Source organism: Strix aluco, chromosome 9 (assembly GCF_031877795.1).
Source record: "Strix aluco isolate bStrAlu1 chromosome 9, bStrAlu1.hap1, whole genome shotgun sequence".
Lineage (NCBI taxonomy): Eukaryota > Metazoa > Chordata > Aves > Strigiformes > Strigidae > Strix > Strix aluco.
In genome coordinates this window covers 13,217,087-13,241,576 of record NC_133939.1, presented here as the reverse complement: position 1 = coordinate 13,241,576, position 24,490 = coordinate 13,217,087, and the positions used below count along the sequence as shown (strand labels likewise).

Sequence of the window (24,490 nt, the reverse complement as noted above, 5' to 3'; positions counted from 1 at the left end):
TAATCACAGTCTGAAGAATTTTTTTACTTTGTGATGGTTACACAGCAAGTCAAATTTGTTTTTAACTATGTAGCAGTATTTGTACACGTTGCATTACACTAGTTTTTCTCCATTTTTGTCAGCCAGAGATCCCTCATGTTCCACCTGTAAGTACAGGTGCAAACTGGCCTAGAGACATTGGGCAGTTCTAAAGTAACACAGAACTGCATTGCCCTTCTTGCCCCTTTCAATTCCGGGTTACTGAGATACACCTTTGATATCATAAGTCTTTGCACAAGACAACAGGAAACACCACACACATTACAGTAACATTAATGTCAGCCACTCTGCCTATTGGTAAAGGTTTAATTTTAAATGACTTACAGCACACTGCTTCGTTCTCCCATAACATGACCCTAGTTGAAACTACCAGGATATTTGCCAAGTCACGACAGGCACTCTTGCTTCTTCATTTACACCCAAGAATGCTGGCAAGCACTCAGAGATAGTCATAACACATCAGCATTACTAACTTCCTATTAAATTTAACAATTAGAAGTCAAGGCTGTAACCACCCAGAGATATACAATATAAACAAAATACCTCCAAGTTCATTCTCTGTTGCACGCTTCATTTCTTCCTTTTTTCTCAGTCATGAACATGCTTTGTTCAATCCTACCCTCTTTGCCTCTTCATCCTTCTTCCAAAGCTGCTAGATAAGACCACTCAGCTCTGCTCCTTAGCCACTTCCCTGTGAAGAGCAACTGCCATTTCAGGTGCTCTGCTAGGAAGTGGGGAGAGCTCTGCCCAGGTGAAACCTGTTGGCAATTGCTGATGAGAGGTAAGCCTGGGTGAGAGCTCATCCTACAGTCATAAATAACTTGCAGGAATTCCTCATCCACTTCTCAGTTTACATCATGATCCTTGGCTCCAAATCGTTGGTGTGTAGGGTTTCTTCAGGCTGGCCATAATCTCTGGGTCAGGATTCAGAGTTGGAGCCACCACCCTTATTTTTTTTTACCTCAGGTGAAAATGGGAGAATGAGGGCTGAGCAGAAATGAATGGAATGAATGGAAAGATGTGGGCAAGTATGAGAGGGTCATGACTGGGAGTTTAATTACAGCATGCATGCAATAGTTAATAGCAATGCAGTTCACAAACAGTTGCTGGGTTTCTCCAGAAATTCCAAGGGGACATTCTATTACAAGTAGGGAAACTGGAATTTTGAATCAATATTTTATTATACAACAAAAAAATTAAAACAAGTACTCAGAGCAAGTGCATAACACCACCCCTTTCACACCTGAGCTGAGACTGTTATAATGCTGTATTTTTTTTATTAAAAGGGTTAGAAGTTAAAAGTAACACAAATAAATAGGGCCATCCTACTGAATTCATTCACACTAATGATGATTTCTCTCAGGTGAGTGAGGTAACAGAGACAGACTCTTCTTGGAGGTACCCAGTGAAGAGGCAACATGCATAAATTGAAATACAAGAAAACATTCTGTTTAAACATAAGGGGGAAAAAAATCACAACTTTTGTACTGTAAGAGTGATCAAACACTAAGCAGGTTGCTCAGAGAAACTATGGAGTCTCTGTCCTTGGAGATATTCAAAACCACGTCAGTCCTGGGCAGCCCACTTGGTTGACAGTGCTTTCAGCAGGGGTGTTGTACTACATGATCTCCAGAGGTCCCTTCCAACTTCTAGTATTCTGCAATTCCATATCTACCAGACAACAGAAAAGTCAAACATACCAGAATCCAGGTAACTTTTCTACTTCCGCATAGCTGAAGGCGAACAAAAGGTAAAAGAGAACAGATCTGAAACACTGCGTTTATTGACTATGAAACTCACAAAGTAAGCATATACCAAACTGGATTTTTCCTCCTCTTCAGTCAGTGCCATATTCTACAGGTGTTATCCTTGCTTCCTAGTAATACACATTGTGAAGAAATAATTTAGCTGTATCACACAATTTATCCATTTTTGTTAACATCTACATCAACAATCTACCCAGAAAGCTGAGGAGCCACAGAAATTTTTTTTCTGTGCATGACTAGCAAGAGACAGCAGAACTACAGCAATATTTTTATCTCAGATCATCCTGCATCCCATATTTTGGTAGTTCAATCAAAAGATCAAAGTAATCACAAATATTCTGTTCATGTCTTTTCCCACTCCCATGACTTTTTGTCTGAAATGAAGGAAACCTGAACAGAGGCCAGTGCCAAATACACAAAAGGTGTGCTCCCATTTAAAAAGCTTTGCCTTTTGCTCATCCAGGCCTCCCTCACTGCAATGCATTGTGAGAAAATGGCTTAGTCACTGGTCTGGTACTAGTATATGCCCATAGGAGAGATGGTGGGGTATGCCCATGACTTTATACAGATTTGTTCATGGCCATATTCACTTAAACCTCAATTCAAAAGGGAGTTTCTAGCTTTTCTTGACTATATTTTAAGTCACTGAATTTGGGATATGGCCCCAGGAAACTTCTCAGACTCTTTTTATTTTACCGTAACAAGATTTCAAATGTCTCTCAAAAGAAAAAAAAATTGGAATATATTAGTTACCTGTAATGATTATATCACCTTTGTAATTAAAAGCACAGGAGAATATCTCGTCAGTATGACCCTCTAATATCTGAAGGCAGTGTCCAGTAGCAGCATCCCAGAGTCGAGCTGTTTTATCGGAGCTGGCTGTTAGTATACAATTGCCCTTAGGGTTAAAACAAACCTTTAAAAAAAATTTAGAAAAAAGTAGCAAGTCAATACACCTAGAAAAGGAAGTACATCTAGTGATTTAAAAATGAAAACAGAAACCAGCAACTCTTGCATTCAGCTTTTCAGCTAAAATTAAGTATAGTATTCCACTAGAGTCATCCTGGCAAACTTCCACGGCTGAAAAGTTTGTGTGTATGCACAAAGTTCTATATACAGTGACCTTACTATAGGATCAAGATTCAGAATATTATCCCCCCAAATCACAATTGCTCTACAACTGTAACTTTATTTAAATGTTATCATTATTCCAATGTAAAATTTATACATATTTTTTAGATTTCTCCATCAAACATATGTTTCTGTAATATCAAAACTTCTACTGAAGACAACTCATTTTGTAGTATGTCTTCATATTTGTTAAACATTCATTGCAAAAATTACATACATTTCCAGATAATCAGATATATTTTTATAGCAGTAACCGGACAATACCAGGTTTATTATATAATGTAAAATTGCTTAATAACTGAGGGCAAAATGCCTGTTCCCCAGAAATCTGATTTCTAAGTAATAACCTTCCCAAGTGATCACAGCTACACAGAACATCCGCAAAAATATTCTGACTTTTCAACATGCTCCCAGATGAGCAGATTCTTACTTCCAGCAAAGAAATCATGCCACCACTAAGGACCCTGATAGAAGCTGTCCCTAAGCCACCCACATGTCAGTATGTATTCAGACTGAATTCCTCACTGCATCAACACTGACTGTGAAACATTGCAGTGACTATATTAAGGGAGGAAAGACTAGCCCTTGTGAACTTCTTTCTCTGAGCGGAGTGATTATAATAGTCAAATCAGTACAATGAAAGCATGTGAGCCTTGTTCACTAAGAACCATGCTAGTTTCAAAATATTAATATTTCAGTTACAAAATACATCAAACAAAAGCAGCACAGACTAAACATACTAGTCTGGAAGCTAGTGAAAACTATGCATTTGAAAGAATAATGAAAAGTTGCATAGCAAAGTTTGAAAACAATTTACAGTTTTGGAAGTAACTAAATGTATTTGGAACTGAATTCAAAATCGAGCCAGACAAGCCTTCCAGCAAAGTACACGAGCACACTCCTCATGAACAAGTCATTTTTGAAACAGGCTTTATACTTCCAAGTCCCTTATGCACTTTTGAAAACAAGAGTCTCCATGTGTTTTGCCACAGAAATACGTTTTTTCTCTTCCATTCCATAAATTAGGTGTGCAGAGAAATGAAAAAGAGTAAAGAGGAGCAGATCTGATAGAAGCAAGGAATAAGGGTGATGGTAAAAGCCTCACATCAGCCACATCATCAAGAAACTAAAAAACTGGTGTTTATTCTGTCAGAGGATCTGGGGACTACAAGGACGTAATTTAGGATAGGTCAGGCAGAAGCTCTGTTAACTATGATTGTTGTAAAAGAACATTTGGACAGCATCTCCCTCTCTGCTCCCCTGTCCTCTGCCAAGTGATTGTGGAGACCCAACCTATGTACTGTTTCAGAAAAAGGAAAGAGGTAAGAAAAACCAATTATTTCAATGTTAACAAAGCCAGTTATCCATCCCTGGGAGGGACAGACTTCTTAAGTAGCTTGTTAACTACCACAATTCTAAAGAATCAAATAGTAAATAACATGAAAATATGGAGAGATGGCTCCTGGTGGAGCCTGTAGGAGTAGCACGCCCTGGGTTATTTTAGCTCAGAAGGGGGGAGTTGGAAACAATCATTGACTGATAACTTTTAGTCAAAAGGAATGTTCTTTTAGTAAAGACAACTTCTTAACCAGAACTATCAATCTTAAATATTCATGATTTTACCACCGCATTCTTTAACAGTATTCCTGTGTCATGGAATAACTGGTGGATTTGATGTCACAAGTAATCAAATAAGAAAGGTGCAAAGCACAAACAACTTACCTTTGAAATTTCACCTCCATGACCTTCTAGCTTTGCAATGCACTTTCTTGTTTCTGCATTATAGACTCTTGCTGATCCTGTAGTAGTAGATTAGGAGCCATTTTTGATTGTTATGCTTAAGCATGCATTTCAATAAGAACACTTTAATACAGTTGGAAGGACCTCATGCTCAGGTTTGTTTTCAAAATAGAAGACAATCTTAACACAGTTTCCCCCAAGGAAAAAGTATGTTAAAAAGGGTCTGTAACCTGACTGGAAAAGGTTGACTTCTTAATGGTTTCTGCTGGAAAACTTGTAAAATGTGAATACAAATGTCCACATAGAACATTGACTGCTGAAGTCTATAATTTCAGAATGTATATACAATATATTCAAAAAGCTTTCATTATATTTCAGATACTAATTCTATTTACTAAGCTGTTAATTATATTTAATAAGCTATTAATATATTTCAGGAAACTTTTTACATTGTCTTATGTCTTAATTCATCAACTACAGCAAAACAGATCCAAACAGTGCCCCCCATCCAGTCTGGTATCCTGCTTCTGAAAGTGCAAATCTAAACACTCAGGCATGTAAAAAATAATATGGTATTGTCATTATGCGCTATAACACAACACTGTGCAGGTGAATACAAAAAACTACTTATTGCGACTCCTAAAAAAATAAGCATGCAAAACTGCAGCATGCCAATAACAAACCAAAATTGCTTCTTTCACTACCTCTTTGTTGTGTATTCTCTTGCTGTGCATTCGGAAAACCTCGTAGCAAATCCACCATTAAAATTCCAACGACCTTTTTCATTTAAGCCTAAATTTGAGCACCCAAATCAAACTTCACTCAAAAGCTACTTACCTAAACATTTAAAATCCATTTCAGCCACAAGTGAAATATTTACATGCAAGTTTGAAGTTAAAGGGGAAATACATGTTGATTGATTAAAGTGTGAAAAAGAAGAAGATTTTCACTGGGGAAAACTTCTTAAGTTTAATGCCAAACTTTCTATAATGGAACAAACATTGATTGATCTATACTTTTGAGCCATGATACTCCTCCTTTCATCAAGCTACATTCAAAGCAAAACCAAAGGAAAAGGACAAAGGTGTTTCATGCTACTATTGCAATTCTTATAGCAGTCCCAGTCACTTCCCTTACCATCAGCAGAGGCAGTTGCAATACGCTGGCCAGCATAATCAAAGCAGACATCCAATATTTCATCACTGTGACCTATTAAAGTTGCTATATGTGTCCCAGTCATAGCATTCCAAAGCTGCATAGATAAATAAGGGTAATTTTTTTGCTTATTTTGACTAATTTACTTGATAGATATCTAGTTGATCCACAAAGCAACATGTATAGGCCATTTCTGATGCCTGATAATGCATTAACATGAAACCTGGGTATAAACCAATAAAGAGTCACTGTTTAGTCAGTTTAATGAAGTCCTATATTTTTTTCTCTTCAGTGTATTGACTAAATGAGCCTTAAAATATATATTGTTATTTAACTGGACTTCACTGAAATGAATAAGCTTAGAGGTTTTACACTTAGTTCTAAATTCTTTAATGAATTACATGTACTTGTTTAAAACAATGCTCTTCCATTTACAAACGATATCTTTTTATATATCAAGTAGCTGTATTTGGTACATACTCCACTTTATTACCATGCATGTTTTGTCCATTGATCCAGTGACAATGAGAGAACAGTCCCAGTTGAACTGTGCACTGCTAATCTCTCCTCGGTGACCCATTAAAGTATGTAACATCCTACAAAAAGAAGAATTTACATTTTTAGTGTGTATTTTGATATACATATATAAATTATAAGTAAGTTTATAAAAGGGTATAGTTAAGGTGTCAAGTCTTCACCATTTTATCCATTAAAGCAATTAAAGGGAGCAGTACAGCTCATTTAAGATTCTAGTACTACATCAATTCCATTTTTCATCTTTGGGAAAGAGAGACAGTAAAGAATAGAATGGAAAAGTCCTCCCTTCTCTTTCAAAAATATTTTAGTGCAGGTATTTCCAGTGAAATGTGATGACTTTCCAGTGCCAGAGACAGATTTCTGTATTCATCTACATACAAAACACATACAGCAAGTTTCTCCACATTACCCTCCCATTATCCTACTTCAACGAACTGTAAACAGTACATTTTTAAAACTCCATATAATCTAAACCTTTTATAAAATCCACTGAAGATCAAATGGAACTTAATCAGGTACTTAATGTGAGCATGTTCTCAAGAAACAAGCAAATGACAGCCAAACTGAAATATGATTTCTAATCCTCATTAATCCTAAACTTCTTGCTGCACAAGATTGGCAATACTACCTCCATTAAATTCTTCAGCTTTAGCTGAATAGAGAAGGTACAATTAGCCATTATTGCTTCCTATGAATTAATGGCCTATAAGGTAATGAACCCTAAAAAAGATTGTTTTATATATATAAAAGGATTAGTAAGTTATGTTATTATCACAATGCTAATATCACTGTATCATTAATAGAAAAGTGCTTTAACTAATGGATAAACCAACAACTAGAAAAACAACTAAATGAGTTTAAGTGACTGAAATGTTTTTATTCATTGCATAAGATATATAAGGGTAACTAAATTAACGTATATACTAAATGAACAGCAAAGCAAATCTCCTAAGCAATTGACTTTTCTTTTTCTTTATGGTAACAAAAACTTGATTATACTCATGTCATTTTACAGAATTACTCCTTTTACTTTCTAACACTGTGAGGTCTGCACTGTGAAGACCTTTTTACAGTAAAAACAAAAATCAACAAGCAGAAAACAACAGTGGAAAACTTCTTAATTTTGTGAACATATTATCTGGCCATTAAGACTGCTGTTATTGTAATACCTAATACCCAAAATACCTAATAATGAAAAAAGTTTTATTTTAAAATTTAAAAGCTTTAATGTCCAAATTTCAAAAAGGCAGTCCAGGCTTCAAGCTTCAACATAAATATCCAATCAATAAGCAAAATAAATAACAACGTGTGCAACATCTCACAGAAACCACTACCAGATACACAATTAGAAAGAACTCAGAAAACGGGCTTGTGAAATGCCATGAAAATTTTCCATTTAAATTATTTAAAAAAAAAAAAAAAATCAGCTTCAGTCATGATGATACTTCTTTAGCCTTCAGTTTCCAGTGAAATTTAATACATGGATGCTCTAATATTTGCACCATAATTGCAGATAAGAAGAAACTGTCTCTCTTTCAGCATCCTGGTGTCCAGCACTCCTGACCCCAGTTACAAGCTGTGGATTTGTCAAATGAAGCTCTGCAGACACCTTCAATGGAACTATAGCTGACTGTATCTGCCATGGAGAAATTATTGATGAAACACAGACCTGTATTACAAAAGCACGTCCCACTCCTCCCCCCTCTTTTTTTTTTTCTTTTAATTTTAACTTTAACATTTTATGAAGAAAATCTTGAAGCTTTCTGAGATTTCTTGTTCCTACATCAACTTCCCTCAGGACAATTCTGGATACCTATCCAGAATAAAACTGAAGAAAAAAGAAACATCAAGTTCAAACTCAAATTTGGAAAGCAGCATTTCTCATATATTTCATATGGCAAAAGACAGGCACACACAACCTCACATACAAGCTTTTTGCAAATCTACCTGAACCTGTAAAGCAAAGCATGATTTGCTCATAGTCTTTGTGACTACAATTTTTCATTATTACTAAATGTAGACATGCCCAACTGCCATCTAAAAGGCTGAATGCTGGCCCTGGCACAATTATATTGCCCACTAGCTAATTACCAGAGCTGCCAGTGTTTAAATGAGAATTTTCTCCTTCATATTCCACTTCCTGGTATTGATGCTGATGTGAAGTCCACATTAATTTCTTAGAAAAAAAGGAATGCAACATGAAAATCCCAAGACTTTGCTTCACTGCAGGCTCAGACAAGAAGCTCAAAGTAGCAGCTCTTTTCAAACAAAAATATTTTTAAGAACACCAGGCTGAATGAAGTTGAATCCAAAGGTCCAAGTTGCTGAATGAGTGCCTCCTAAATATTTACATGCCAAACGTTAAACTGCTGGTGTTGAATAAGCTGAAAACTTACAGGATCAAGCCTTAAATGATGTACTATGTGTACATTATTTTTTAAATCACATGATTATTCTCATTTTGAAGTGATAGACATTGTTTATTACCCCAAGACACCACTATACACACACTTTCCTTTTATATATAAATTTCAGAGATATTCCCCTTGCTCTCAGAAAAAGAAAAAAGGCATGACCTCTGAAAACATAATAGAATCATTATCTTCATAAATTACTTTGTCAGTAATCAGGGCAATCATTTTATTATTCTACTTATACTGAGTTTCCAGTTGAAAAACCAAGTGGATTTGTGAGGATAATACAACAAGTTCATATTTAGCTACTACATTATTATTTGTTGGCATCATAATCAAGACATTTTGTTCTCTGCAGTCAGATGGGCCAAATTTTCTCCTCTTTATAAATTTATACTGACATAAAGGATTGTGAGACAGGAAACAGACCCTCTATAGTTTTAAAGACAACGTGACCAGACTGATTTTCTATGACATAAACGATACTGTCTTTCTAGTTAAACAGTCTGTTCAGTCTAGACACCTTCCAAATCATGAATTTCCACGTTGATAAAATATCTTCTTATTTGGAGACTTCATCATCAACAAACACAAGATCTGTCCATTCTGTCTGCATCCTCAGTGCTCATAAGATGGAAATTTTGAACAAAAAGCATATAAAAAAGCATTTCATGAGCAGCATTTCTTTTCAGAAGAATCAAGGGAACAGGAGCAACAAATGATAAGATGAAGGAAAGCATACTCTAAATGAAGGAAAAATACAAGGTCTGTAATTTGTAGCTCAACATTGTCTCTCTGATTTGTCATTAAAACATGCAATGTAAAATGGTATTTATTAGTACTTTGGTACCTGCCAGTGTCAACATCCCACACTGCCACTCTATGGTCAAAGGAGCCAGTGATAATCCTATCTCCCGTGGTGTTGAAAGACAATGCAATAATTTCTGCTGAGTGCCCCTAAGAGAATATTTTAAAAGGAGTATGAGAATGCAAATTATGACTTTTCCATTAATGTAGTTTAACAAGCAGCTTTTTTTCAGCAGCATAATCCTTCTATAACCCTTCAATACATTATTTACTGTCTTGTCCAGTATATCACAATTCTGACAGGAAGATCTACTGGACTGCAGAATAGTCAATATTCAAACTGCAAAAAATCAGGCACATCACTTAAGCAGTGAGCACTTATGCACTGATGACATCACTGGACATTTCCTATATTTGCTTTAAACAGAGTCACATTTGTTCACCAATACATACTGAAATCAGATGATTTATTTACAGTAAACTACTGTCATTGGTGTTGGTGGAGAGGGTTGAAAAAATGAATGTAAGCATATTTTTAGAAGCTAAAGGTTCACACATTCCACTGCTCTTTGCTCTGATCAGGGCTCTGAGGAAGAGAAAGTCAAGGCAGAGAAAATGCCTTCCTCACTCTATAGGCCATACACACCAATATAGGCCAATCTGAACCCGTGGAATCCCAGCAAGCCACATAGAGCAAAGAGACATCACAAGAGATAATTGGATGGCTGTTCTCTGCTTATGTTTACAGGAAGAAGAGCCACACAGATAAGGTGTCTGACATTAATGTTCTTAGAGTTACTTTATGTTAATGCAGAAGAGGTCATAATTTACAGTATAGCAGCATGTTTTAATGAGTGATGGAAGGCGTTCTAATCTATACAAGTAGTGTCACTGAAGTAAGAAAATCTGTCTCTTGATAAGTAGGACTTCTTATAAAATACCATAGTTTTATCATTCCCTTCAAGTTTTCTTAATCTGTTTTATAACTGCAGTCACTGTGGGACCACCTGGTAAAAGAAACTGCAACTGCTTTGAAACAGAAAGCAAGGAACACCTTTAAAAACATAAGGAAGGCAAACATACACTTAAAGTGACTATTTCTTCTCCTTTCTCTATATCCCATAATTTGGCAGTGGTATCCATGCTTCCAGTTGCCAGCAATGTGCTCTGAAGATTAAATGATAAACATACCTGTAGCAAGAAATGTTGGATGGAAAGAGTGAGAAAGGAGAGCATTTATAAATATTTTCTCAATAATTAATAATTTAAACATGACAAGTATGTCTTGTTTTTAAATAAGACAGTATTAAGTCTGACTTAATATTTTATGGCATACAGAAAAATTGCAGAGTTCTTCCAACAGCTCACTAGAAGAGCAACAAATCCTTATCACATATCTCTGGATGACTACTCAAATCAAATGGACTAATTGGCTGCTTTGCAATGGCAATGCATTAACAAGACTTACTGGAAGATTTCCTCTATTGTTTTCTGAGCCTGGATTAAAATTCACTATTTAGGTGCTTCATTTTTTGTCACAGGGAGAAATTACTTAGTTCACAAAGTTTTAATGAAAATCAAGACTGAAGCAGTTTGTTAATTTATTAACAGTGCATAGTTAACTGGCAGTGAACTACATATTCAGTATCAGTACCTGTAATACAATAGATAAACTTATGCAATCTTAATAAACATCTACAAATTTCTAAACCTCTTCCTCTAACCCCAAGAAGTCTCAGTCATACATACACTTTCACATTCTTGCATGCACACTCTGCGAGAGGACGAGTGGGTTACAGGTGCACCCCCCCTTCCTAGGAGTATGTGTTCCCCTAATTGCACACCTCTCCTAGGAGACATGAGTACTCTAGCTTTAGTTGAACCCATGCCACTTCCTACAATCTGCTGATCCACATGCCAGAGAGAAGGCATCCAAATTCACCTATGCACATCTTATGGGGGGACACAACTGCACCTTTTTGTTGAACTCCATACTGAGCAATCCACTAGCCAGATACAGACTCCTCATGGTATCTCCAAAAGGAAGGCTGTGCTCTCTGCTCTAGGCACAGATTGTGATGCCCAGGGTGACTTCTGGAAGCACCAGAGAAGATTTTGACAACTGCTGCTTCCCATACTAATGTGTCCACCACCCTGTTATAAATTGTCTTGATTCTTTTATCTTCTTCTACTTCTTTCTCTTCCTTTATTTCAAAATTCTACTTCTTTATTTCAAAATTTTCTTTGAGATTCTCAAATATTTTTTTTTTCACATTAAAAAAAACATGCAGTCATCTTCCCATTCTCTCTAGTTATTCAATATGATTGTTCTGCTAATAAAGAATAGGAGGTGCCATGTAAAAAGGAAAACAGTAGTTGAGGTCACTGGTGCATTTTCACTATGTCCATTTCTTTTTTTTATACTGAATAACTATGGACATGCCCTTGCCAGCAATGTATCATGCACAATAATGGCCTTTCAGAAACAGGTCTCGTTCAGAGAAACACATCATTTTCTCCTGGCTATTATCTTCTACTAATTACTTGCTACCACAACTCATAACACTTTGGGTCTAATCTAACCCCTACAGAAGTCAGAAGAAATTGGGAGGCCTTTAAAAACTTAACTAACTGATTAGTGGAAGCAAAATCACTGCAGCCTGTCTCAATAAGCAAACAGGTTCTCCATTGCAAGAGGTAACTGTTTCAAAATATCCAGAGAATCAATAACCCACTGAAACCAACCTCACCTTCTACCAAGGCAAAACACCATTTTCTTACGCTCATTATAGGCCTTGCAATCTACAAATTAAAATCCAATTGTTTCCAGAAACAATTTCCAGAAATGCTTTATTGAATAATGATTGTATAGCTATTTTTGTTAAAAAATATATTCTGCATTGAAATTAAGAGTTTCAGTGGATTTGCCCTGATCTTTTAAATCTGAATGCTGTGCATCAAGATACTTGCTATTGCTAATAGTGCTCCTAGTGCATCGAAAAGGAAACAAACCATTTTTAAGCTTAAACTGTTTTCATTTCATACATCTTTGACATTTCAGCATCCCACATATTCCCAGTCAACACACTTAAAATTTCAGAAATTCATTCTTCTATGGCTCTAACTGCTCCTGTACACGAAGTACAGATCTCAGTGTGAAAGACAGTGATACAAGCAATGACGTTCTTGTGTATTTAGTTCTGCAAACATGAGAGGCAATGCAAGATATCCAGAAAAAAATGAGATATGTAAACAAATCAAGACATAAATATGTGCAATAAATTGAAAATTCTGATTATGTCATTTTTCAAAAATGTTTTAACATTTAGCAAACAAGGGAAATTGAAACAAACTAAAAATATCATTTCAAACTGTATATAATATTTTATTCTTATTTCTTAAGAACCACCAGACTATCTTTTCTTGCAATGCAGAAATGTTCACAATATCTGAATGTGTGCACAGATGCAGCAGAATAGCTGCCCCTTCCAGTGTCAGCTCACTGGGACTTGGAACCCACAACCATCCATGATGGTGTGAGGAAACATAAAGGAATAAGAAACATCCATCAGTACTCACTATTTCTGCACTATGTCCTCTGAAAGTATGATAACATTTGCCTGTTTCTGTACTCCACAGTTTGCAGGTTTTATCAAAAGATCCAGTGGCAATCTTGTCACTAAATGGAAAAATTATGTCATTTTTATTTAGAAAAAAACCCCTCTGATTTCAAAGACAGTAGAACTCACAGAAACAATACCCAGCTGTCGAAGCTTGCATGCATTTTGGTGCATTCTGCCTCACTACAAGATCCTGGAGCAGGATTTCAAACAGAAGTTATGTTAAGGGAAAACATTAGCAGACGTAATCAGTTTCTAAAAGAGCCACTGTGGCTATCTATTAGCACAGAAATGTTCACAACTGACCTATGTTAGGAATGAGGTTATCCACTGTACTTCCAGATGTATTTAAAAATTATGCCATTTCATCGGATAGCATCTGTTTATCAACAGTTGTAAACTCTTTTTATAAGTAGTTTACCCAAATTTCAGGGGTCGAACTCCACTCCCACTGAAATCAGTTTAAGTGTTGCGACCAACTGCAGTTAGAGCAAGACTGGAGTGAGGTACCCAGAAAATGTAGCATGGGACACTGTATCGAAACCTGAAGATTAGCAGAAAAAAAAGTTCTTCTTTTGCTGAACTTTTAATTTAAAAGTAGCTCAAGGTTCTCATAAGGTTTTTGCTTGCTATGTATCACTTCTCCACTTTCATGTTACAGTTAGTGATCTTTGCACAGATTTTTGTCATACAATAGTTTCTTCAAAGTATATAAAAGAATTTCATTAATTGCTTTTTTAAAATAAAGAATAATATCAGAAGACATTGACATAGCAGGTTCTAGGTTAGATAAAGTCTTTTCATTTAGAAGGAAATTATGATGCTCCAAATAACATCAAATCTTCAGGAGAAGAAATCTTTAAGATTTATTTCTTGATGTTAACTGTATATTGCTTAACTGATAAATAGGACATCTGACAGTGAAAGAAGTAATATGATTTAATATAAAAATAGGAATTAATTTCTCTTATTTTGCAGTGAAGCAAAATGGCTTACTTACACACTACAGCTTCCTCAGGAAGCAAATGATAATGAAACTTCAGTAGCTAACACGTAAATCCCTTCACCTAACAGGTGGCAATTCTAACCTAGGGCAAACAGTTGTTGCAGAGAACAAAAGATACACAGATTCATATTTGACATTCATACGGCGGCACCCTGTGGACTTTCTAAAAATTACTCAACAGCTGTGACACTTCTAAATCATGTCCTAAATAATAATGAATGTGTAATAGCAAATGGAAAAATCCACTTTTGTTATGACAGAAATGTTATTTCTCCTGAACTAAAACAACACAAGCTGTCACAAGTACGCATCGTATACAGTTACATGGAGGCAGTAAAGAATGATTAACATTCGGAACACAATCTGATCACAAAGATATTATTGAAATAAATCTGTGTTTCAATACATTAAACAGACCCATATAGGTATTTTTCAAGACACTGAATATCTAACGGAATTTATGCTTTCAATTTCTAAATTTGATTTTAAAAATTATAGCAGAAAACATGCTTGAATGTATCTCTTATACAAACAATATGCAGTGTCATCCCATGGCGATTAGCTATAGGTGAACTTTACAAATTCAGATTTTGAGACAATTTCTGAGCTCTTTCAATTTGAGATAGTCTATTTTATGTTAAAGCTTGAGTAACAGTTCCGTATTTGCAAAACAGAATGATCAGCAATTATGATGTAACTAGGAGAAAATAGATTTACCCATAGGGATTATTGAAAGCTATTGCATAGACAACATTCCTGTGTCCCTCCAGTGTACGTAGCTCTTCTCCTGATGCAGTATCCCATACTTTGCAGGTTCTGTCATAGCTGCCAGTGATAAAGCTAAAGTAAAGAGAAATTAATATCTGAATACAGTAAGTATTTCACTGGTCATGGTGCATAGTCAAATGAGTTATTTCCACAGATTTCAGTTATCACTGTCTCAGACCCTAAATCTCTTCTTTCTCTCAAAATATAGATTAATGACTCTAGAGGTTCCTTTTTTTAAAAAAAAATATTACTCATAAAAAAACCTTCTTTCTAATCTTTAATGCTTTTCAACTAGAAAGCAAGCTACTGCTTTCAAAACATGAAGGAAAAAATTACTAGGCATATGCCCACAGTGATTTCAATTAACATGAAATTCCACTACAGTGAAAGTCCCAAATGAATTTATGTCAAAGACTCATTTAGCTTTTAGTAATATTCACTTTATTGCCATAAAGATGCTTCTTTCTGAAATATGGTAATTGTCAACAAATTATCACCTTGGAAGAAAAAAACTACACAAATTGAATCTCACCTGCTACCTTTTTGCATCTCCCATTGCTTCTCCCACAGAGGCCTGAAATCTAATCCCCAGTCATGCTTGAAGCTGCTTATAAGCAGCACTGCTGAATTCGTTTTGCAGCAAGATAAGAGCACTGAAATTTCCTTAAAATTGAGTTTAAAAATGCAAAACTTCAATTAGTGATTATGTATTTTGACTTTGAAAACAACTTACCGGGAACCAGATTTGTTAAATGCTACATTAGTCAGTGGCAATATATGTGTTCTAAGTACCTGAAATAGAAGCAGGGGGAGGGAGAAGAAAACAACATTTGATGCAAATAAAAAACCCAAAACAATTGCTCAAAATATTCATTAGGTTAATATTTTCTCCTCCTTCTGTCAGATGTAATACATTAATCCCTAACTAAAAAAATCCCCCATGCCTCAGCAGGTTTCAGAGTATCGATTTCAAATTTATATTTTACTTGAATGAACTGTCTTTTCCCCCATGTTTGATTTTTCTCTACCCTCTCTGAGACCAGCAAAGTAACCCTTGACCAGAGCTGAAAGGGCAAAATCAAATGAATGAGGAGACCATGCCTGGTGAGATCACTGATGAAAGAAATCCCAATACTAAGCCTTATATAGTGAATCAAGAGCTCCAGCTGAATTGAGTATTTTAAGTCTTCTAAGTTATGGGATGCTTTCAGCTAGTATATGATTTTGTTTTACAAAACAGGAAAAACAGAAATAAACTACATCTACATCCTATGAGGTCATGACAAAAAAGCAATGCACAACCATAACAAAGGTACTTATCAGGACAAAATTCAAAAAGGGAATTTAAAATATGATGTGTGCCTGTATTTTGTAGATTATGGAGCTCACTGTTTTTCTAACATTGCTCTTAAGGTCCTTTAATCAGACAGTGTATATGTTTCATGTAAATTGTCTCATAGCCATAATAATACACATTGACATTTATTAAACATAGGTGAAAATGGTGTCAGATACTGCCAATGAAAGCATGCCATGTTACTTTGAAAATCACCCAAAAAGATATAACCTGGTTTGTGTTTTAATAAACTGGCTACTGCATAACAGGGTTTGCATTTGAACAACTTTCACCTATTACAAGCTGGCTTCTGCTCAAGTCTAAAGCATAACAAAATCATAACCTGGGAAATCACAGCAACTGCTGACAGTGAAGTAAAGGGATGTTAAAAATACAGCAGTGGTCCACTAGGTCTTCTCTGTAGTGTAAGAATGAGGAAAAAGTAATTTATGAGCAATGCCATTTAATCACTGACATATTACAAGAGCTTCAACTTTTTGTTCTTATCTCTAGCTTTCTCAGCTGCCTGACTACAAAAGAAAAACGAAAGGAGCTCAGAGATCTTCTACTCAGAAGAGTGGGGACCAATCAAAATACAAATAACAATGATCAAGTGAAGGACACAGAGAGAGAGAGAAACAGAAAACTTATTTTATGTTAGAGAAACAGCAATTTCTGTTCTCTAGAGGAAGTAAGACACGTTGTACTTTGAGCTACAGCAGTGGGAATGGGCAATCAAGATGTGGAAATGACAAAAACATTTTGGTTTTTTTTGAAGTCAGCCACAGTATACAAATATCTGCATATGAGAATGGATAATTATGGAAATTTATGGAAATTTGATCCATGACATCTCTAGGGCTCCATGCAGGCAACTCTGAACAACAAACATATTTAACAATTAGGAAAAAAAGGGAGGAAAACAAGATGGGTTTACAGTCAATTTCAGATCATGGGACTAATTCTGTTCTTTCAATGCCCCCCAGTGCTGCAGTTGCTTCATCCACAGAACTCTAAGCCAGCAAGAATTGCTTGTGCAAATGATACAATAATCAAACCCTAAGGCAATATTTAAAAAAAATGTACCTTGGTTCTGCAAAATTTGCTACAGCAGTCCCTAAAATAAAAATCTGCAAATCACTACAGCATACCATTGCTATGTAATAGTTTAAAACCTGAGAAATTGTTACAAAAGCTTGTTTCTCTGCAGGGTGCCTAACACACCACGATCACCACAATTACTGGAAATCACAAAAAGATGGGTTTATACACTCATTTAAGATTGTGCTCCAGTGCAACAGGAAAAAATATGAATTTCCAAAAAATGCGAACACACGGAACATTTTTTGGTAAAAAAAAACCCAAAACTCACTCCCACCCACCTCTTATATTTTAGTATCTCAGAAGCACCTGATATTCATGTTTCATTTACAAGCCTTAAATGGAACTGAAACATAAACTTTTCACACACTTCTAACTACTCTTGAATGAAGGAAATAAGCCAGCACTGACTGGATTTGCCTGCCTCTAATAATTCCAAATGTAGAAGATCAAACATGGCACTATACCCAACAAAGAACAAATGCATTATTTACACTGAAATTTGAACAAACATTTAATGATTTGTCAGTCTTTGTGAGGAACAATTTTAAAATCTTGCGAAAGGCATTATCTCAGTTAAGAGCATACCTTAGAACAGAAACTTTTAAAATTTAATATGCCTTATTTACATAGCTCTGTTTCCAAGGTTAAATACACAGATCTTTGCAGAATTCTCCCAGATGTGTACCGTTGGTCAAAAGAACCCAAGTTATATCTAGCAACATGTAAAGGGTTTCTTTTAGTCAAACAAACCAAAACTTCGCCCTTTTCTCTCTAAATTTAAGGTAACAATCAATAACATAGCACTGACTAGCAATTTTTAGCAGCTACACACTGCCATCTGCTGACACAATAAAGACACAGCACTTAATTATTTCAGATCGCAACATGCAATCTCTGGAAGCAATTTTATTTTTATTTCCACAGTTAAACACAATTAAACCTATTCTCTTCTGACAGGCTGAATCCTGGATTTGAAGTCCTGAAAGGTTACTCTAATAATTGTTCTTAAAAGGCTTATTAATTTAAAACAAATTTGTAAAGCGCTGTCTGTACTGAAGATCAGACTATCAATATTCAAACATAATAGTAATGGCAGAAAGTAATGACAACCAGTATTACTCTATGTAGCAGAACACATTAAAAAAACCCCACATAATTTTCACAAAATGAAGAACAAGTAGACAAGACAATATTTGGGGTCTTTCCCAACAGCTAATTTACTTGGGGTCTATGTACAGGTTTTGTTGAAACTCAACTATGGGTGTTGCTGGTCCACAGAATCTTATTTGACAAATAAGAGAATTATTTCTCTCCATCCAAAACACACCCTTGTACATAAGCCTGTGTAAACAGTGTCTAGGAACAGTTACACCTCCCAGCCTTTTGGGGGAATTCCTGGCAGACATAACCAGGCCAAACTCAGTCACTCTAAACGGCGCAGAGGTGATTGAAAAGAGCCAATAAATTGGTCATAAAGTCCACATTTTGCTCTCAGGCACAATACGCAGCAGTAAAAACATACTCACAACATCAAACTGAAACCCCCAAAAATGCCCAAAATTATTTTTAAAGATGCCACTGACCTTAAAAAGATAGAACTTGTGATCCTTTTTTTCCCCTAGTTTCTCTTGCAATCTTCGTACTAAATGTATGACGTGTTCCTTGCACGAAACTGTGATGAGAGGTTCTCGTTTTTGAATTTCTTCTACTAAGGCTATGACATCTGTGCTAATTATCAGGGGGGAAAAAAAAAAAAAAAAAAAGCAAAAAAAACCCAAAACACAAAAAACCAAAAAGCCAAACCTGCCAGATTTCATCCTTGGCAATAATTATAAATTTAAAACTGAGAATATTATTTATTTGCTGAGAAACTGAAGTAAGCAATTAAATGATACACATTTACCTCATTCTGTAATAGCTTAAAGAAATATGGATAAATCTTTCTTGGTTTCTATACTTTCTTCCCTCTCTTACTGAAGTTGTTTGGTAAGATTTAACTTTTAAAAATTTTAGCTTGGCATGAAATTTACCTTTTCAAAGGGTTTCAACAGAGGGTCAGACATGGGAGACGTGTATCCAAAATCTGATAGTTTTAGAATAAATATCTAAATTATTAAAGTGGAATTTCAAAAATTCCAAGTGAATTGCCCACGAAGTAGCAATAAGATAAATTATATATGGAAATTGTTAAAATTACCAGTCTGTGGCTTCACAAATCTATGCCTGTTCTTATATATACTCTTAGTTATGATAACAACTTCCACAAACATGGTCTGCAGTCTATTGGTGTCCATAGAGCTCCCAGGAAGTGATTCACAGCTAGTCTGTGGAATTGGATCATCTCTTCATATCATCAGATAAACTTCTGATTCCTGTCCATCCATGAGAAAGTGAGCGTTGACAATACCCAGCAGTCAAAGCACCAACAAACACTTAAAACTAGTCCTAACAAGAAAGCTTAGCATTTCTGTTAGTATGTAAATTATTGCAGTCTAAAGGGGATTTTCTGTATCAGTACTCTGAATGGGAGCTACTAACAATCCCATAAATTAGTATCCTCTTAGTGGTTATACTCCTGTTAAGTAATACCAGACAACTTATTTCTTTCACAAAGTGACTCATTAGGTTTTATCCAGAGTATTAAGCTGGACAGTTTGAGGTAGACAGAAATCAATAATTTTAAAATTTGGATTTTTCATCTTACATGTGCAGCCTACATTGTCTACTAACTTTGGCCCACATGCAAGGACACTTCCATATCAGTGTTGGTATTGAGACAATCATATTACTTCATGCCCTTCCACCAAATAAACTCCATGGATTTTGGCAACTTTATTTAATGGTGGCATTTTTTTATCTGTCTGAAGCTCTTCCTACCAGAGCTGGCCGAGTAGAGCATGTAAGCTGACTACTATAACCAAAACCATACTAAGGCTCTCAGATTTCTTTTCTTTTTTTCTTTTGGGTGCCTAGAAGAAGCCATTAGCTGGAGAAAAGGAAAAGAAATAGTTTGAGCACTGAATAAAACTTGATAATCGTTGCATGGTGTTCGATGCCAGCCAAAAGGTTCTGTGAAAAAATCCACTAGATATGACATGCAAATTAGTGAAGTGTTCTATAGTTTTTACGTGTACAAATAGCTGATGGGTGGGAATGAAGCAGAGGGAGTCAGAATTTTCTCAGTACTTCCCACTGAGAGGACAAGAGCCAATAAGCACAAGTGATAAAAAAAAAAACTAACCCAGGAAATTCAATCTGAACACAAAAATATACTTTTTTTGCTGTGACAGTGGTCAAACACCAGAATAGGTTTCACAGAGAGGTTATGGAGTCTCCATCCAGGAGATATTCAGAACCCAACTACACATGGTCCTGGTCAACCTACTCTAGCTGCCCCTGCTTTAGATGGTCTCAAGAAGTCCCTTCCAACATAAATGATTCTCTGATTCTGTGACATGCTGTTATATTCTGGCACCAAAAGCACAAAATAGCCAGTCAAATAACCTCTCAAGTACTGGTGCATAAATTACACATTCAGCATAGTAACTTGTTAAGTCAGCTTTTTCATTACAACACATTCATCCTACTTCTCACAAGGACTACAGATGAGAGTTTCAGACTGGCACCTTCCAACTGTCTGAAAGCCAGAGGCAAATGTGACTGAGTATCATCCTCCACATATCAGGTCTCACTTGCTTCCTCGTGAAGTGACCTCTGCCTTCTATCTTATCTAAAGACATCCTATCAAATCTAAACTTGATTTTGAAATACATTGTATTTTTTAATCTTCAATTAGGCCAGTCCCTGATTTTTAGATATATCAAACTCCTGCAATTTCTTTCATCATCTGTAGACTAGAAAATCACATTATGCACTCTTTACTTGTTCCTTCAAAGAAGCCAACTGCAATTAGGTTCACAAAAAACCCCATAAAACTTCCATTACTTGCAACAGAAGCAGATACTTAAGTTTCTCCACACAAATATATGAGAGGGAATCACTTGCCTATCTTACACCACCTTACCTATGGTTGTTATGAGGCTTAATTAATTAACAGGAGAGAGCTGAACTGATGTGTAGTTGTTACTTCCAGTAATTTCAACAGAGATCATTTAAACCACTGTAACTGTGGGCTGAGTTAGACCCACTTTTTGAAAACCTTCTGAAGACCAGAAAGACTATTACAGAACCTAAGAACTAACTGTCATTCACCACAATTCAATGTTAAGCGCTAGATTTTTCTGCTGGCTTTGTACAGGCATATTGATAATCGTAATTCTATAAGCAGAAAGAGATTTCCCCTCCTAACAGAAAAGCATGATGGTAATAATCAGCCGGGATGCAAGATTCTGCATTTAAAATAGTAGGAGAATGATTTATGTTATTTTCTTTTCTGTGTGTGTGTTTTAGTGAACAAAGACATAGCTGACCTCAGTTATGTTTAAAACAATCAAATAGAGTTGTATATAAGCATGCTATGAAACAGCAGAGAGTGCTGTTTTCTGAAATAATATCATACTTACTCAGGTCTAAGATCAAGTAGATCTATAGATCTGGTCTTTGGGTCACCACCTTGTATATAATCCAGAATAATTCCTTTAAAAAACAAAAAAAATGATAAAAAGGTATGAATTAGATGTCTGGGATTTTGTAACATGCACTGTAGACAGCAGTGCTTCAACTTTTATTGCTCCACTGACTGCAGCAGACCTACTTCCAGTTCTTGGAACTAGAAGGAGGTTGGCTGTTCTTCCTGAGTGTTACAAGGGTGATGAACAACTCTGATGTGTTTATATAAAAGATATTAAACATTATTATTTATGAGCCCTTTTCTACTCTGGAAATGAACAAGCTCTTTTCTCCCCAACAACTTTTTGAATTATTTCATCAGTTCTATTTTCAGAGCAGCTGTCCTGAAGGTACTTGCTGTAGTTTGGTATTCCAAGAAGCCTGGAAAACACGTTTTACAAAACCTGTTATATTTATTTCAGTGTTCACAAAGGCCTGTGTGCAGTAACGTATAGAAAATCATAACACACTTTCCATTTCTAGGTATGCTCTGGCACCTCTGCACCTTCTACTTGAGCTGAAGTATTAAAATGTTTAACCACATTGCTTCCTGTTTTGATAAAGTTGTTAAGGAGTTCAGATGCTCCTTGGTTTTCTGTGTGAAATGATAATTTTTATGTCATTTTGCATTTTACCAAGTCCATGTGAAAAGTATTCAAATTGAAAGAAAGAGTCATTATTACAATACACTTCCTGAGCTGGCCATCTCTATCTTATTTCACTTCTGAAAATTCATTTAAGTCTCCTGATTGAGCTCATGATAAATGATGAAGACAACTTAGCAGCACAGCTTTTGAAAGCGGGGCTCTGCTCAGAAAATTCACTAAACAAAGAAAAGTTAGATATGTGGCAACTTTTTCCTAAACGGCCCTTTTGACCACGCATACACATTTTTTGGTGCCAGCTACTGTCACTTTTGAACTCCCTACTGCGACGCGAATGAGACTGCCTTGATTTTGCAATGCTAAACCATCAGTTACAGCCCCGATGGGCCGCGAGCTGCTCCCAGCTGGAAGGCTCCCAACCCCCCGCCGTGCCAAAACACCCGCGCCTGAAGCCAGTTCAGCTGCAGGTGCGCGATCTCCCCGCTTACTCCCACCCTCGCCCATGAGAGGGCCGAGGAAAACCTCCATCCCAGGAGCTCCCCCCACCCCGCGCCTCCCTGGCAGGAGCGCCGGCCACACGCCCAGCGGCACTCCCCAGCGCACGGCCCCGGCCCCGGCCCCGCCATGCCGGCACAGCTGCTGACAGGGCAGGGAACCGGTCCGGCCTCCCCGCGCCCCGCTCCGCACCCGGCGGGTAGTAGCGCAGCAGCAGCCGCCTCAGCCTCATCCTCCTCCTCCGCCGGCCCCGGGCGCCAGCCCGCTACCATGACAACGCCCAAACAGCGCCTGCGCGCATGCGCGCTCCCCGGAGGGAAGGGCCGCCGGCTCCTCTCGGGGCTAAACAGCGGGCCGAGGTCAGACGTGGCGGGGCCTCTTCAAGCCCCTCTGCCTGGGTTTTGGCACCCCCATGGCTGGTGCGGCGGCGCAGCCGGGCCGGGATGAGGACGTGGCTGTGTACCTGAGGCCTACGCCTCGGCTGTGTGGCCATGTCCTCGTCCTGCCCCAACTGTACAGCCCAAGGCCTCCAGTGAGGGAGCAGGTTGCTGTGAGCTTATATGGCAGCATGGCACTATTTTATTTCCTATTCTCAATTCTTTTCTATTCATTCATAATGTTCATGGATTTTTACTGTTACTTTACTTCAGCAGAACTATCCATTATAACTGCAAGATGTTACCAGAGTAGTAATAGCCAGCTAGAAGCCCATCACTATTTAAACAGGTTTGCTTTCTCCCAGGTGCATATATTTTTAATTATCCCCACTGAATTTTATCTACCTTTTATTGTCCTTTGACTTAGTATTGCAAGGCTTTTCTGCAGTTTTCACAGTCGGCTCATCTTGACTACCCTGAATGCCACCAGCTAGAACTGCTTGCACTATGTAATTCATACAGAGCTGCAAAAGCTTCTGATTTATGCCATAGAAAGTACCAGATCTTCAAAGGCTACAGTGCACTAAAAAATTACAAAATTCAGAGTGCTAAAGAGCCACAAGTAATGGCATAACAAAGGTATGAAAACTATTTGAAAAGCAAATAGTCACTTAATTGCTAAGGAAAGCAGGCAAAGAGTAATAAAAAAACCCTAATCAGCTTAATTTTTTTAAAGAGAAACTCAGGACAGATACATGCGTATGAAAATACTGTTTCATCAAAGATAGAAGAAAAATATATTTGAAGAGAGATAACCAACATTGAATTAAAAGATAATTTATTAATAGACCTAAAAAACTTGAGTCAAGCTTTATGCAGAAATGACTGCAGAGCATCAATAGGGGGAAGCAGTGAACACATTTTTATTTCGCAAATCTCCTCATAGTCCACATTGTTGACAATGGGTCAACAGAAGACGGTCCCAGTCAGTGTTTAACAATACGTGACTTTTCCAAACCCA

At 36.7% G+C, this 24,490-nt stretch overlaps 1 protein-coding gene across 3 annotated transcripts; it reads right to left on the bottom strand.

Moving 5' to 3' along the window:
• Positions 1-1,572: 1,572 nt before the first annotated feature.
• DAW1 (dynein assembly factor with WD repeats 1) lies at positions 1,573-22,275 on the bottom strand. Of its 3 annotated transcripts, XM_074834539.1 has the most exons (13): positions 21,947-22,275; positions 19,007-19,151; positions 15,717-15,775; positions 14,933-15,055; positions 13,169-13,268; positions 10,673-10,780; positions 9,633-9,739; positions 6,325-6,427; positions 5,814-5,928; positions 4,659-4,735; positions 2,559-2,721; positions 1,840-1,915; positions 1,573-1,710 (listed from the first exon to the last, which is right to left on the bottom strand). In XM_074834539.1, the coding sequence occupies exons 1-12, from the start codon at positions 22,078-22,080 to the stop codon at positions 1,881-1,883; spliced, it is 1,269 nt and encodes a 422-aa protein (XP_074690640.1). In that variant the 5' UTR covers positions 22,081-22,275; the 3' UTR covers positions 1,573-1,710; positions 1,840-1,880. The 3 variants fall into 3 exon arrangements, with proteins under 3 accessions (XP_074690640.1, XP_074690643.1, XP_074690641.1); XM_074834542.1 differs by lacking the exon at positions 21,947-22,275 and having other exon boundaries at positions 19,007-19,378; XM_074834540.1 differs by lacking the exon at positions 1,573-1,710 and having other exon boundaries at positions 1,805-1,915.
• Between the last annotated feature and the right edge of the window lie 2,215 nt (positions 22,276-24,490).

What these genes read in the sequence shown, in the direction of transcription:
- DAW1 (XM_074834539.1), bottom strand. Translation starts at nt 22,080, where the DNA reads ATGTTACAAAATCCCAGACATCTAATTCATACCTTTTTATCATTTTTT. An exon ending in GCTTTCAATAATCCCTATGG is followed by an intron (nt 13,269 to 14,932) that starts GTAAATCTATTT and finishes TTTTCCATTTAG; the next exon opens with TGACAAGATTGCCACTGGAT. An exon ending in AGGTGATATAATCATTACAG is followed by an intron (nt 1,916 to 2,558) that starts GTAACTAATATA and finishes GTGTATTACTAG; the next exon opens with GAAGCAAGGATAACACCTGT.